Source organism: Mirounga leonina, unplaced genomic scaffold, assembly GCF_011800145.1.
Source record: "Mirounga leonina isolate KUSES-001 unplaced genomic scaffold, KU_Mleo_1.0 Mir_200, whole genome shotgun sequence".
Taxonomy (NCBI): Eukaryota; Metazoa; Chordata; class Mammalia; order Carnivora; family Phocidae; genus Mirounga; species Mirounga leonina.
The window spans coordinates 28,422,793-28,437,472 of NW_023270503.1; the positions used below are offsets into that span (position 1 = coordinate 28,422,793).

At 53.5% G+C, this 14,680-nt stretch overlaps 1 protein-coding gene across 1 annotated transcript; it reads right to left on the reverse strand.

The window, feature by feature from the left end:
• Positions 1 to 1,343: 1,343 nt before the first annotated feature.
• DUSP3 (dual specificity phosphatase 3) lies at positions 1,344 to 14,345 on the reverse strand. The gene is made up of 3 exons (XM_035027225.1): positions 14,158 to 14,345; positions 11,345 to 11,571; positions 1,344 to 5,180 (listed from the first exon to the last, which is right to left on the reverse strand). The coding sequence occupies exons 1-3, from the start codon at positions 14,280 to 14,282 to the stop codon at positions 4,975 to 4,977; spliced, it is 558 nt and encodes a 185-aa protein (XP_034883116.1). The 5' UTR covers positions 14,283 to 14,345; the 3' UTR covers positions 1,344 to 4,974.
• Between the last annotated feature and the right edge of the window lie 335 nt (positions 14,346 to 14,680).

Sequence of the window (14,680 nt, forward strand, 5' to 3'; positions counted from 1 at the left end):
TGCACACTCCCGCTGAGCCAGCCAGGCACCCCCCCGCCCCCGTAAAATTACACAAGCAAGCACAGAACAATCCTCCTTAGCTTTGACACGGTGCCATCACAACAGAGGACAGAAACTAACAGGATATTAAGCAGATAAACTGCAACTGTTATTCATAAGCCTCATTTCAACACTCTGTGCTCATTAAAGCAGCCTGGACCTTTAAAATTAGAGTAGACAGAAATCACAGCACACCATACACAAGGGAATGCTAGGTAGCTAGTAAAACGAATGGTGCTATAAGAAACAACGGTTTGTTAAGCACAAAAGCAAATGCAGAACATTTTCCGTGGAGATCTCTATATACACAGACACATGTATGTGTACTTACATATGCATGGGATTTTTCTTTTTTTTAAGATTCTATTTATTTGTCAGAGAGAGTGAGCGAGCACAAGCAGAGGGAGAAGAAGGCTCCCCCCTGAGCAGGGAGTGGGACTCGATCCCAGGACCCCGGGATCATGATCTGAGCTGAAGGCTGACGCTTCACTGACTGAGCCACCCAGGTGCCCCACAAAGAGTTTTTTTTCTGTCAGGGAGAAAGGGCACGAGTGTTTTCATTCTTGAAAAAGAATGAAGTCTGGCAAAACTCTTTTGAGTTTTTTGTTCAGAGAAAAAAAGCCAATGCTTATTATAAGGGAGATAAAGGCTAATGGCGGAGTTTAAGGCATCTGGGGGCAGGGCTATGTTTTGGGGCCTGCCCATTTGCAGGACCATTCAAGCCCTAATCATCTTCATGTGAAGCCAGCTTGAGATTGTCACCCCCAGTCTCCTACTCTCTTAGGAACATAGATCTACCTCCCTCATTTAGGATGGGCCTCTCTATTCAAGAATATTCCAGTCAATTATCCCTCAAAAAAGCTGCAGTTTTTTAGAAACTAAATAAATAAAAAGATTATTCCTATCACGGGAAATTTCTGGTACTGGCAAGATAAGTTTAATCAACATCTACTGCATAAATATAATCATCTAGGGACTGAGAATGAGTTCGGGAGGGTTAATTTTTATTTTATTTTTTTAAACATTTTATTTATTTGACAGAGAGAGACACAGCGAGAGAGGGAACACAAGCAGGGGGAGTGGGAGAGGGAGAAGCAGGCTTCCCACGGAGCAGGGAGCCCGATGCAGGGCTCGATCCCAGGACCCTGGGATCATGACCTGAGCCGAAGGCAGACGCTTAATGACTGAGCCACCCAGGCGCCCGGGAGGGTTCATTTTTAGATGATACTTATTTTTGAAAGTTAGACAAAAGCAAACGTAAGCGCATCAGAGAAAATCAGCAGTGATAAGGACAAAAAAGACCATTTCTATGTAATGTAAGACATTTATTTTGGTTACAGTTAGTGCTTTAACACTGATTGGTGATACAACAGACATTAAACTTACTTTCCTTTAAAACCAACTTAATACCTTCCCCTTTTCTGTCCAGGAAACTCACGCTTTCACAATCAAATTACCCTGAAAGCTGACAGGAGATAAATTAAGCTTCCAACGGCTCTGCTCTCTCAGCTGGAGAGGGCTTCTACTTCCAATCAGGATAAAGTCTTGACTTGGTAAGACCCACACTGTTGGCTCTTCAGTGGTTCTTGATACCGGTTTTACGACAGAAAATCTCCTGCGAGGAAAGCGCATATCTTCCTATTATAAGATCAGTGCTTATTTGGATTAAAACATTAGCATCTTAACATTAACTTGTGACACAAAAGGGCACCAACATTCCCTTTCAAAAAGCATCCATCACCATGGGTGGAACACAGTGCCACCTGCTGGTCGTCATATTATTACATCCCCTGTAATTCCCAGGTGGCGGTAAATTCCAGGTGGGGATTCTGAGAATCCTACAGTGTCAGAGCCAAAGGGACCTTAGAGGCCTTCTAGATGAGTCCCCTGGTCTGACAGATGGTGGTTTCTGCTCTCCAGATAACTCAGAGTGGCAGAGAAACAGACCAGCCTGTGGAAAGTGTACTGCTTTTAGACTTGAGTAGAAAACCATTTGGTGCTCTAATTTGACCTAGGTGGGGGTCTGCTAGTCAAAGAAAGGGATCAGGTCAGGGGGGAGGGTAAGGGCACCCTGAGTTCCTATTCCATCACTTCCCAGGGGTAGAAAGCCATCCAGAAACAGCTTCCACTGGCCGTGGGCACGTGCTGGCTCTTACACAATAGAATTTTATTTTAACTCAAAAATTAGGAGCTAGATCTCATGAAGTAAAGATAGGGTTTCTGGGGCCAAAGACTACCAAGAAATCCCCAGTTATCAGCATAAAAGTAGCCCCCAAGTAAAGGCAGTAATTCTCCCAATGACCTGTTCTCCCTCATGCCCCCACAGAAAGGCCTTCCAGAGGTCCTGGCTAACTAGCCTGAGTAGCTATGGCTGTCCTATGGAGTGACCACTTCCTGAGCGTGGGAGGGGGAGCCCTCGCCCCAGTCCCGGAGCCTCTTCCAGAAGTAGAGCGGAAAGCTCCAACTTAGGGATGCTACATGCATCCTGGAGGAAGAGCCACACATTCTAACCGAATCGGGGACCCATGCTTTTTGCTTCCTTTTCCTGGAGCCGGGATGGGTTTGTATCAACTCCCTCCCCGCCTCTTCCAGACACCCCCCCGCCCTGCCGTGGCACCCCAGCTTGAATGGTTGTACTCCGTCTACAAAACTGGCTCTTGCGCACACGGGCTGGGTCAAGGGCATATGCAGCGCACCTGGACACTCCCAGGGGGCTCCTTCCTTGGTGAGGAGCGTAGTATGGGACAAAGGATTCAGCTTCAGGGAGCAGCAAACCTGAAATCTGGCCTCAGCTCTTCCTTAGAGCCGGCACAGCCCAGGTGCCATGCCCTCCATCAGTCCGAACCCCAGTTCCTTTTTCTTAAAAGGTCACAATACATGAATAAGCTCTACCAACTTGACAGGGTTATTGGAAGGATCAAGTTAGATTAAGTGGGATGGTTCTCTGGAAACTGAGGTGAGGTGCACGGGTTAGAGGATGGCCATTTTACTGAGGTGGGTCTATGTGGGCAGTCCGGTATCTGGAAAAGGCGACAGATCCTGGTTTGTTCAGGGTGGCTGTGGTCACAGAGGAAAGGGACCGTCCAGGCCCCGCACTGCTGGCCCTGTGGCGGGAGAGGCCACGACACCCGGGAGCGAGGCCCTGTGGCACCCTGCTTCTCCTCGTCTAGCCGGACGCCCCTGGTCAACTCTGAAAAAGGCACATTCCCCACCTCGACAGGTTAGCACTGCCTGAATTTCCATTTACCACTGAATTTTAAAGACTCGACTAAAGTCCTTGGTTTTTCATTTCTGCTAAGACTCCTTTTGCAAATCCTTGCAAGTGATCCTACCATGAATTCAGGTTTCTGGGAGCTTGATACACCTGCCAGAACAATACCCTACATATATCTGGGGCTCAAAAAAAAAAAATGTTTAATTCAGCCAGCTGTTCTAGACCTCTTGTGCTAGGAGCTGGGGGGGATGGCTGAGAACCACCTCCCCTGCTGTTGGGGAACCTGAAGACGACAGGAGTGCATCACTTTCCATGGCAACAGTCATTTGAAGTCCTAACAAGACTATGTTCAAAACAAAACTCCTAAATTCTGACGAATGTGCACACACGCGTGAGCGTGAATGCTGTGCATTCTGACGTCATCCTGAAATTAGTCCTAAAAAAAGGTGGTTCCAGTTGGTATGTTTGCTCTACCGCCAGTAAAGTCTCCATTTGGAGGCTCCGCCGTGTTTCATTTCGGCCTGGCTGAGTCATTTTTGCTCTTAGGGCTCCAGGATCTTTCTTGGCACCACAGAGCCCTAAGAACTACCTAAAAGTGGGTGGGGTGAGAGCCTGCTCCTCCATCCTCTGGCTGTGTTTCTGACACACACCCCCCTACACACCCACACACCCACCCTGTAATCGGCCAACCTCCTCCTTCTGTCCTTGGAATAGCAACCAAGACAAAAAGCAGTTAAGCATGAGTGGTCTGAGCTTGCCAACACTGTAATTCAGGACAAAACCTCTGTAATTCTTCAAATGGTGGGGTTTTTAAAAAGGCTGGAACTTCAACACCCTGTTTTCTAAAATAAAATAAAATAAAATAAAATAAAAAAATAAAAACAAAATAGAATAGAATAAAACCATGCCCAAAGGCATCGCTCTTCTAACAATCCAAGTGACTGAGAGCAGTCCAAGGGAAATATTCCAAAGCAGCGGATTCTGAATGCAAGCCCTCCAAAGATTCGCATTTGAGAAACTATGGACTTACAGGAGTCCTCCAGGGGAATGTCTGCCCACCTGATGGCCTCTTTGTTTGGGTATCTTTAATCCTACTGAAATACTTAAAATGCAGTCTCTTCATGGGAATTTCCACCCACTAACTGCCGGCCACGGGGCCAGCTTCAGACCTCACAACGTGCCTCTGCCTATGAACAAGGTGTGGGCGGTGGGGAGGAGCCGGGGGACACAGGCATGGTGGGGAGAGAGGGGCCTGCGTTTGCATAGTTCCCTTACAGGGCTCGAGGTGCTGAGGTCCCCACTCAGGAGAGGACCCAGGGGTGGGTGCCAGGGAGCGGGGGAGGGAGGCAGGGGGCAACGGAGGTCAGGAGGGGCCCCTGGGGGCATCTCGAGCCTTATACTCCCACAGACCTCCTGCCTTGGGCCATCCAGGAGAAACATGCACATCACAGGCCTTCCCCCTCTGCGCCCCCACCTCAGGGAGAGGGCATCATAAACTGTAGGCACAGGACACACCAGGGAGCGACAATGCCTTCCTTAGCAAGCTTCTTTATATGCTCCCCAGGGGGAAAGTGGCCCAGGGCTGTGTTGGGACAGACTTGTGGGCAAGTGCCTGGTGATGCTGGGAGCAGGTTACACTGTGTTTCCTAAACATGGTGGCTTGGGGCACCTGGACCAGGGCTTCCCCTCCCTGCCTCTAGACAAGAGGCAGCAGGAGTGCCCTAGAGTTTCAACTTCCCCTCCTTGACTAGTTTGTCATTGAGCTGGCAGAGTTGGGCCAGGAAACCATCGTTGGGGCCGATCTCACGGTTCTGCCTCACGATGCTCAGGGCAGACTTGACATCCATCTTCTGACGCATCATGAGGTAGGCGATAACGAGGGTTGGGGAGCGGCTGTAACCTTCCCGGCAGTGGACGAGGACCCGGCCTGAAAAAGAAACAGGGGTTGGGGCGCCTGGGTGGCTCAGTTGGTTAAGCGACTGCCTTCGGCTCAGGTCATGATCCTGGAGTCCCTGGATCAAGTCCCGCATCGGGCTCCCTGCTCAGCGGGGAGTCTGCTTCTCCCTCTCCCACTCCCCGTTTGTGTTCCCTCTCTCGCTGTGTCTTTCTCTGTCAAATAAATAAATAAAAAATCTTTAAAAAAAAAAAAGAAAGAAACAGGGGCACACAAGCTGGAGCTGGGGCCGTCCGCACACAGCCCGACTCGAGTCAGAACTCTTCCGGGGCAGCGCCAGTGAAAAGTACAACAAGACGCCCTTGTGTCCCCACCCGTGTGGAAAAAGATGGAAAACACAGAGCATCAGTGAGGATGTGGAGAAGCAGGACTTCTCTCTCCGGCTGTGCAGGGCGGGGCTGTCACTCTGGCCGATGGTGGGGCCGTACGTACTCAAGTGGAACGCATGCAAGCCCTACGGCCCAGCGGGGAGGTGCACGCGTGTCCCCAAAAGACACGTGCCAGAATATTCAGAGGGCGGCGCTGTTCATAACGGCCCCCACTGGCAGCTCCCAAAGGCCCATCAATAGCAGGACAGATAAATAACAAGAAGGAGGGGTGCCTGGGCCACCCAGGCACCCCTGAATTTGGTATTTCCATCAAAAGCAAAACATATGGGGCCACTGGGTGGCCCAGTCGGTGAAGCATCTATCTGCCTTCGGCTCAGGTCATGATCTCAGGGTCCTGGGATCGAGTCCTGCTCAGCAGGGAGTCTCTGTTTCTCCCTCTGCTCCTACCCCCACTCATGCTCTCTCTCTCTCTCCCTCCCTCTCTATCAAATAATAAAATAAAATCTTAAAAAAACAACATAGAAATGACCCAAATGTCCACCAGCAGGTGAACAGACAAACTGGGACACACCCGCAAGATGGAAAAACTCGTCAGCATTAAACAGGAAAGAGCTACGGCCACGTGCAGCCACACGGATGGAACTCACAGCAATTATACCGAGAGGGGCCAGGCCAAGAAAGCGAACCCGCCGCGTAATTCCATGTATACAAAAGTCTACAAAACATACACTCATGTCTGGTGACAGAAAGCAGAGCCGTGGTTGCTTAGGAAAGGAAGGCGGAGGGGACGGAGGGGAGGGATCACAGAGGCACCTGAGGAAACGCCAGGGCTGGGGGGTGACGGGCGGGCCCACTATTGCGCTTGCGGTGATGGTCTCACAGGTGTGGACCTATGTCAAAATGTCAAAGTGTAGGCTTTTTTTTTTTTTTTTAAAGATTTTATTTATTTGACAGAGAGACATAGCGAGAGAGGGAACACAAGCAGCGGGAGTGGGAGAGGGAGAAGCAGGCTTCCCAGGCTTCCTGCCAAGCAGGGAGCCCAATGTGGGGCTCGATCCCAGGACCCTGGGATCATGACCTGAGCCGAAGGCAGACGCTCAACGACTTAGCCACCCAGGCGCCCCAAATTGTAGGCTTTAAATACTTGTGATTTGTTGAATGTCAATTATACCTCAACAAAGCAGTTTAGGAAAATAAAAGGAACATGCATGTCAAATACAAACACAGGGACAGAAAAATCAAAACACACAAACAAAAACACCCTCTCACGCCGGCCCCCCTCCCATGGCCCACTAGGCCTGATGCAATCCGGCCCCCCCTTCTGAAGTCACCTCCTCCTCTCTGTCTCTACAGACAGCGGGCCTCTCAGCCTGCAAACCTCTTTCCCCAGGTGTCTGCTCCCCGACCCACCCTCTCTAAAGCCACAACCCCCCCCCCCCCCCCGACCTGCCCCCCCCCCCCCCCTCCCACACCAGCCCCCCCCCCCCCCCCCCCCGACTCCCAGCCCTTCCCCCACCGCTGCTTTAGCGCCCCCCGCCACACAGGCCGGAAATCTTTTTTCACTTGTTTGCTGTCAGCTTTGCCTGAAAAGGGGAAGCTCCACAAGGCAGGGGCGTCTGACCGTTTTGCTCCCCACTGCATTCCCAGCATTTGGTGAAAGAAAGCATCAGCAAGTCCCAGCACATTGCATTTCCACTGGGGGGGGCCCCTGGGACCCACAAGCCTTGGCTTCTCTCGGCCATCACCCCTCCCACCACAGAGCCTTAGTTCAGGTCCTCATCACCTTCACCTCCACCCCCTCCACACCTCCAAACAGAGCTCTCGCTTTACCCTCACCACCACCAATCCACACTGCCCCCAGAAGCCGGAAGGGGCTTTCTAAAATTCAAATACAACCTGTCACCCTTTGCAGGACTTCTAGTCTCCAAGGTATGGCTTATAAGGCCAAGTGCCCACAGCCCTGATACCTTCCCATGCTTTTCCACATCTGCACGTGTCATTCCCTCTACCTGGAACATAGTCTCTCTCTTGGCCACCTGGCAAACTCCTACTCATCCCTTAAAACCCCAGTTCAAGTATTTCCTTTGTCAGCATAGGGATTTAGAACCAAAATCTTTGGGGCGCCTGGGTGGCTCAGTTGGTTGAGCGTCTGACTCTTGATTTCGGTTCATGTCACAGTCTGAGGGTCATGAGACTGAGCCCTGCGCCGAACCTCCCCCCTCCCCCCTCCCCGAGGGGCACATGTGCACACACACTCTCTTTCTCTCAAATAAATAAATAAATACATCTTTTTTTGAGAGAGAGAAAGAGCACGTGCGTGTGTGAGCCAGGGACGGGGGCTAGGAGGTGGGGGGGCAGAGGGCTAGGGAGAGGGGAAGCAGACTCCCTGCTGAGCGCAGAGCCAGAGGCAAGGTTCCATCTCAGGAACCTGAGCTCATGACCTGAGCCAAAACCAAGAGTGCGACTCTCAATTGAATGAGCCACCCTGGCGTGCTGAAAAATAAATCTTAAAAAAAAAAAAAGAACCAAAACCTTTGAAGTCATATGAATGTGGGTTTAACTTTTAACTTGCTGGTTGCAATGGTTACATGTGTCAACTCGGCTTGTCTACCATGCCCAGTTGCTTGGGCAAACACTAGTCTAGAAGGTATTTCCTGGATGTAATTAACCCAACTATCAGCTGACCTTCAGTAAAGGAGACTGCCCTTAATCAAGTGGATGGGCCTCACCCAATCAGTTAAAGATCTTAAGAGCAAAAAGTGAGGTTCGCTGGAGAAGAAAAACTTCTGCCTCAAGGCTATAATAAAGAAGCCTGGCCCCGAATTTCCAGCCTGCCACTCTGCCCTACAGATTTCAGATTTGCCAGATCCTACAATCATGTGAGCCCATTCCTTAAAATAAAAATACCTATTTATTCTATTGGTTCTGTTTTGCCCACCAGTACACTGCTTATGAACTCTGTGACCCACCTAACCCCCCACACTTCGATTTCCCCATCCGTGTTAATACTACCCATTGCACAGTGTTGTTAGGGGACTGAAGGAAGCGTCATATAAGGCCCTTAGGCTAATGCCTGGCATATGCAAGCACTCAATAATGAACTCCTAGCCAGCAACAGGAGTCGTCTGGTGGCGCCCAGAACCTTCCACGACAGCGGCCTGGGCTCTGTACCACTGCTGGCCACACATAGATCTACCCTCCTCCACCAGACTGCGTGTGCCTTACAGGCAAGGGCTGTGGGGTATTGATTTCTGGAGGCCCTCCAACCTCTTGTACGCACTTGGTGCTCAATAAGTATTTGCTGACTAGCCAAGTGAATGATTATCCACCAATGCCTCCATCCTGCCATTATTTTGAAGGAAATCTGCTGGCCCAGAATCAGACAGAGTCTCTTCTGTTCCCATCACCCTACCCCCAAAACAGGACTCTATTCTCCCCGTGCCTCCCAAGCAGGAAGGGGGAGTCCGCCACTCTCCTGCCCATTCCCTCTCTAGCCAATATACCCAAAGGATGCGCAGTGGGGTTCTCCCTGCCCAGGCCCTGGCAAGGGGACCCTCTGCAGAGCCGCTGCCTCACCACCTGGTAGATACTCAGCTGCCCAGGACTCACAGAGCCGACGGGGAAGGAGAAGGTCTGACTCCCATCCCTCCAGGCCCCACCCAGATAACACCTCCTCCATATAAGCCTCCCTTGATCCAGCCAGGAAGTGATTGCTTCCTCCTCTGAGCACTCCTGGCTCATCCCACTTCTCCAAAGTGAGGGGCGCCTGGCTCCCCTGAGCCCTGCACCCTGCGGGAGGCCAGTGGCCTTCTGTTCACTCACTCAGCCAGTCAATCCTAGAGGCATTTACACTTGGCATCAGAGCCCACGGAATTCATTTTTGTCACTCACTCGGTAATTATTTGCAGTGTATGTGCTACGCGCCCAATGCTACATCGTGTGCTGGGGAGACAGACAGGGACAGAGTGGACCCAGCCTGAGGGCAGGCTTCATTGAAGACAGAACACTATGCCCGGTGCTAAGGCACAAGGTGGAGTTTGCCAGAAGACAAGGGAGGGAGAGGCAGAGAGAACTTTCCAGACTGACAACTTAGCCCATGCCACCTCCTGCTAAGGCAGGAGGTCACAAGAATTCAAAGTCTGTTCCTAGTGGTAGGGGAAGGGGAAACAAAGTCAGAAAGCTCTAAGTTCCCCAAGTGGATGACCAATCCACATACAAGAAGAGCAAAATCCATCCCCTTGGGGCGCCTGGGTGGCTCAGTCGTTAAGCGTCTGCCTTCGGCTCAGGTCATGATCCCAGGGTCCTGGGATCGAGCCCCACATTGGGCTCCCTGCTCGGCGGGAAGCCTGCTTCTCCCTCTCCCACTCCCCCTGCCTGTGTTCCCTCTCTCGCTGTCTCTCTCTCTGTCAAATAAATAAATAAAATCTTAAAAAAAAAAAAAAAAATCCATCCCCTTAACTGGGCCGCTTGTTCCCATCTACACAGGAACTCAGTACAGCCGGAATGGAGGGGGTGACATACATGAGACCGTGAAGGACCATGAAGGGGCTGACAATAGAGCCTACAGATTTCCCGGGTGATAAAACTTCCCTCCTGAGCCCCAGACATGAGATAACCAGCGTCTAGTCCACACTGGTCACTGGAAATCATTCCAGGGGGAGGCTGCTGGGCACAAGAAGCAGAGACAGGCCAGAAGCAGGGGGACAAGGCCGACTGCACCTTCACGGGGCTCACCTCCCCCTGAGAAGGCTGTGAGTCAGGGAGGAAGAGGCTGGGGGATGCAGCCTGAAGGTAAAGGCAGACACTGAGAGGAACAAGCTAAAAGCAGAAAGGGCAGGTGGCCCGGCCCGCTCAACTGATGTCTGCCCTCTGCCTTCTAGGGCTTCCCCCGGGGGGGCGGCCTGCCTGCCTGCCAGTGCCTCAGCAGTTCTCCTTCAGTCTTAGATTTGTGCTGCAGGAAGCATTTAGAAAGTGGCTGGAAGATGTGGCCTGTGGGCCGTAGCTTGCTGAGCACCAGCCTAAGCCAGTCATGGCTGCCCCATTCCCCCGGCCGGGCACTCATGTAAGCCAACTCCAGCCAGTGAGATGTGAGAACCCCACTGAGGGGTTTCTCAGGACCCTTCTACTTGCTCTTTATTTTTATTTACTTATTTTTAAGATTTTATGTATTTATTTGAGAGAGAGAGAGAGCATGAGCCGGGCAGAGGAGCAGAGGGGGAGGGAGAAGCAGACCCCCTCTGCTGAGCAGGGAGCTCGACATGGGGCTCGATCCCAGGACCCTGGGATCATGACCTGAGCTGAAGGCAAGACGCTTAACCGACTGAGCCACCCAGGTGCCCTTCTACTTGCTCTTTAAATAAAGGAAGAAACATGAGGAAGAGATGGCTGCCAGGTCTTTTGCTGTACTTCGTCCTGCCAGGGTGTGGTGACTGGGTCTGCCACTGCCATCTTGGGACCACTAGGGGAGAGCCCGGAAGGTGGCGGGGGGGGAAGATGCCGCCACTGAGCTGCTGAATCAACCAGCCCCAGAGCTCCAACACCTCAGCACTTCTTATCACAGAAGATAAATCGTTACTGCTGCACCTATTTGAATTGGGGGCATGGCGGGGAGTGGCTAGAAATGAACTCCCAAAGTCCACTCAAACACCAGGACCCCAGAGGCTGCCACTGGGAGAAAGGTTTGTACATCTTGTGTAACGTGGGGCCTCTTGACAGGTTCCAGGAGGAAGCTGGCTGTGGGCCTGTTTTCTAGAAAAAAAGTCTAGTCAAAGCTGCCTTGCCTTGTTCCCTGGACTGCAGGTGACTTACCATTCTTTTGAGCCAAGGCCTGGTCGATGAAGTCTGCAGCCCTTTCAAAGTAGGCGCTGAGGTTGAACTCCTGCGTGTCGTTGGCCTTGATGCCCAGGTAGGTGATACCGGAGTCCTTGTAGAAGTTGGCATTGGTGTTGACGTGCATGAAGGACCTGCCCTCAGCAGCATTCAGCACATGGGTGATGCCTAGTTTCTGCAGCTTGGGGATGTCTTGTGCCACAGACCTGGACAGGAGACAGCAACAGGGGATGATTAACTTACCAACTGGCAGCCCCGGGGGGGAGGAAGATGGAGGAGATTCTAAGTCTCCTGGCAAAGCTAGGAACCGTCCACGCTTGGCCCCTGCCGGCTTCCCCTCATCTTATGACCCACCTCCCTCCCTCCAGGCATATCTAATTACCCGCAGCTTCCCCAAATAGCTGGGGCGTTTCATGCCCATGTTGTTCCCTCTCTCTGGAATGCCCTTCTAGAGCTTCTCCATGGACACACACCCTCTCATTTTTCACCACCCTCTGCAGTATGTCCCAATCGCCCCTCCATCCCATCTGGCATCATGCTCCCCTATCCTGTGGTGGTCATACAACCCAGTGGCTCAAAATGGGCTCTAGAGCCAGACTGCCTGGGTCTGAATCCAACCCTCAGACTTACCAGCCAGGTGACCTTGAGCAAGCCACTAACCTTTTGGTGACTCAGTTTCCCTGTCAGTCAAATGGGGCTGATACCCCCTGGGCTGGCTGTGTTAAATGAGCGGTCCTATAGACAGAGCGTGACACTGTGGTCCGTGCTCTTCTAATGCCTGATTGTGCTTATTTGTTCTGAGCTCCTAGAGGGAGTAACCCGGTCTGCCTGCCCAGCACCTGCTACAGCACATAGCACACAGTAGGTGCTGAGTGACTATGTAGTGAATCAGTGAAAAAGAAGGACATCAGCGCATCCGAGGCAGCCTCCTTCCTTGGATCACAAAGTACGGCAGCCCCTCCAGTCCCCGGAGGGACCTTTCCGCCACAGAGCACTAGCCACGTCTCTGAAGCCCTCCTGGGTGAGTAAGCACTTGGGGACCGAGTGGCGCCAACAGAACTCTGGGGGTTATAAAACATTTGATCTGAATAGTCAAAGGGCTCCTTTATTTCATCTCCCAACAACATCCCAATTCAAACAGCAGTTATACTTTACAAAACGCTTTCTCCGACTCGATGGCGTCTGCCTGTCACAGCAGCCTGTGAGGAAGCAAGGCCTGGGCTTGAGCTCCGGCCCCACAGGACGGTGGGAGGATGAGCCGTGGGTCACACGGGCGACTGGCGGCTGAGCTGGGAGGAGGCCTGACACCAGCCCTGCTCTGTCCCCCCCCCCACTCTGCCTGTCATGTCCACATCAACTGCATAGCCCGAGTTCTAGAAAATGAGGCTCACACAGGCTCCTCTCTGCCTGTGAGCCCTGATTTGGTTCAGGGGGGCTCCCAATGGGCAGGGAGCACTTGTTGGCTCCCTGCTGAGTGCCCCCCTCAACACACCCCTGGCCAGGTCAAAGCCAGATTCATTAATTAGGCAGGGGATGTGTTTTTCTACAGTGGCCTTCAGCACTGGCCACTCTGGCTGCCACCAGACATTCACAACCTCGGTTTCCACCCAGGAAGTAGGGGCAGCTGAATGTGCCAAACTGTCCGAGAGCACAGGGTCCCTGAGGGTGCCACGGCTACTTGCTGCTTGGGTGTCTGGACAGGGCACTATCCTCAGAACTCTGCAATTCCCTGAGCCCTTTGGCTGAGGCTCTGGGGCTGTTGCAGCTGTCCCTGCTCACGAGGCTGCACATGGTTGTAAGGCAGTGGTTGATTAAAAAAACAACTCTGAAGGTGAGCTCCCATTCACCTCCCTTGTGGATTACAAATTCAACATTGCTATATTACTATCACCATGAATGTGCACTGCAAGTGCCTGACACAGAGTAGGTGCTCCATACGGTGAATGAAGGGATGGAGTGGATGAGACCTGTCCCCCATGAAAGTGGGATCTGCCCTATGGACCCCTGTTAGCCCCGCGAGGACCCCCGTTTTTGTGGCAGCCCTCAGCAGGGTAAGCAGCAGGTTCTAGTACAGGACAGGGATACAGACATGAACGAGACGTTGACCCTGTCCTCACAGTCCCTCAACCACCCTGGGCCACCATTTCCTCCTGGATAAAAGGAGAGAAGGAAGTTAGTTCCGGGTTTCCAACACGCAGAGCCTGGCCCATAGAGCGTAGGGCGTCGGTAAATCAAACCCTATCTGGAAGGCAGGGGAAGGAGCGAGGGAACCCCGGCCCAGCTCTCCGGATCCCTCATTTGGAGTATTTCGATTCCTTGATCTAGCCTATCCAGCCAGGAAAGTTCCACGCCCGATGTGTGACGTCAGCCAGTTGCCATGGCAGCGAAGGCAGACATTCCGCGGTGACCTCACTGCAGAACCAGGCAGCTGTCACATGACGCGCGGGCTGGAGACCGGCCGGGTGACAGAGGGCCACCTGTTAAGTGATCACGGTAGCCCGACCCCGCCCAAAGCCGAGCCCCTAGCGGGCGACGGCTTCGGGCCGGACGCCCGGCTGGCTAGCGTCCCAAGATCCGGGCCCCCCGCGAGGGGGAGGACCGCGCGGGGCCGGGGCGGGATCTAGCCCCTCCGCTCCCCGCGCGGGGGCGGCCGGCGACTCCAGCCCCTGCCCGGCCCCCGCGGTGCTCCCGGAGGGCGACCACGCCCCGCACCGCCCCCCCACCCCCCCCGCACGCCCGCGACGCCCCCACCCCTGCTTTCGGGTGGGCGGGGCGCCCCAGCGGCGACTCACGCGTTGCCCACGTAGATCCTGGGGGTGACCTCGTTGCAGGGCTGGCTCGGCAGGCTGTAGCAGCCGCTGCCGTCCGACAGCAGGTCGTTGAGATCCTGCACCGAGAGCTCGAACGGGCCGGACATGGCGGCTGCCGGGCCCTGCACGCCGGGGCAGCAGCCTGCGCGGGGAGAGCCGCCGGGTCAGCTGGGCGGGGGCTCCCGAGCCGGGACCCGCCCCGTCCCGCCCCGGAGGCGGGCCCGCCGGGCGCGGGAAAAGGCGGAGCGCGGACGCTAGGCGCGCTCCGCTCCCCGCAGGCAGGCGCGGCGCCGGGGGCTGCGCGGACGCTCTGGGGGGGGCCCGGGCCTGTTGCCCGCCCCCCCCCGGCGGAGATGGCGCCACCCGGGAGTTTCAGGGGTCCTCGGCCCACCCCCAGCTGAGGCCTTTCCTGCATCGTTAGAAATGGGGAAGTGCAGTAACTTCATTGGATTAAACGCAGAGCGCAATAAATGTTCCCACTGAACGGGGTACACACAGGTGTCGC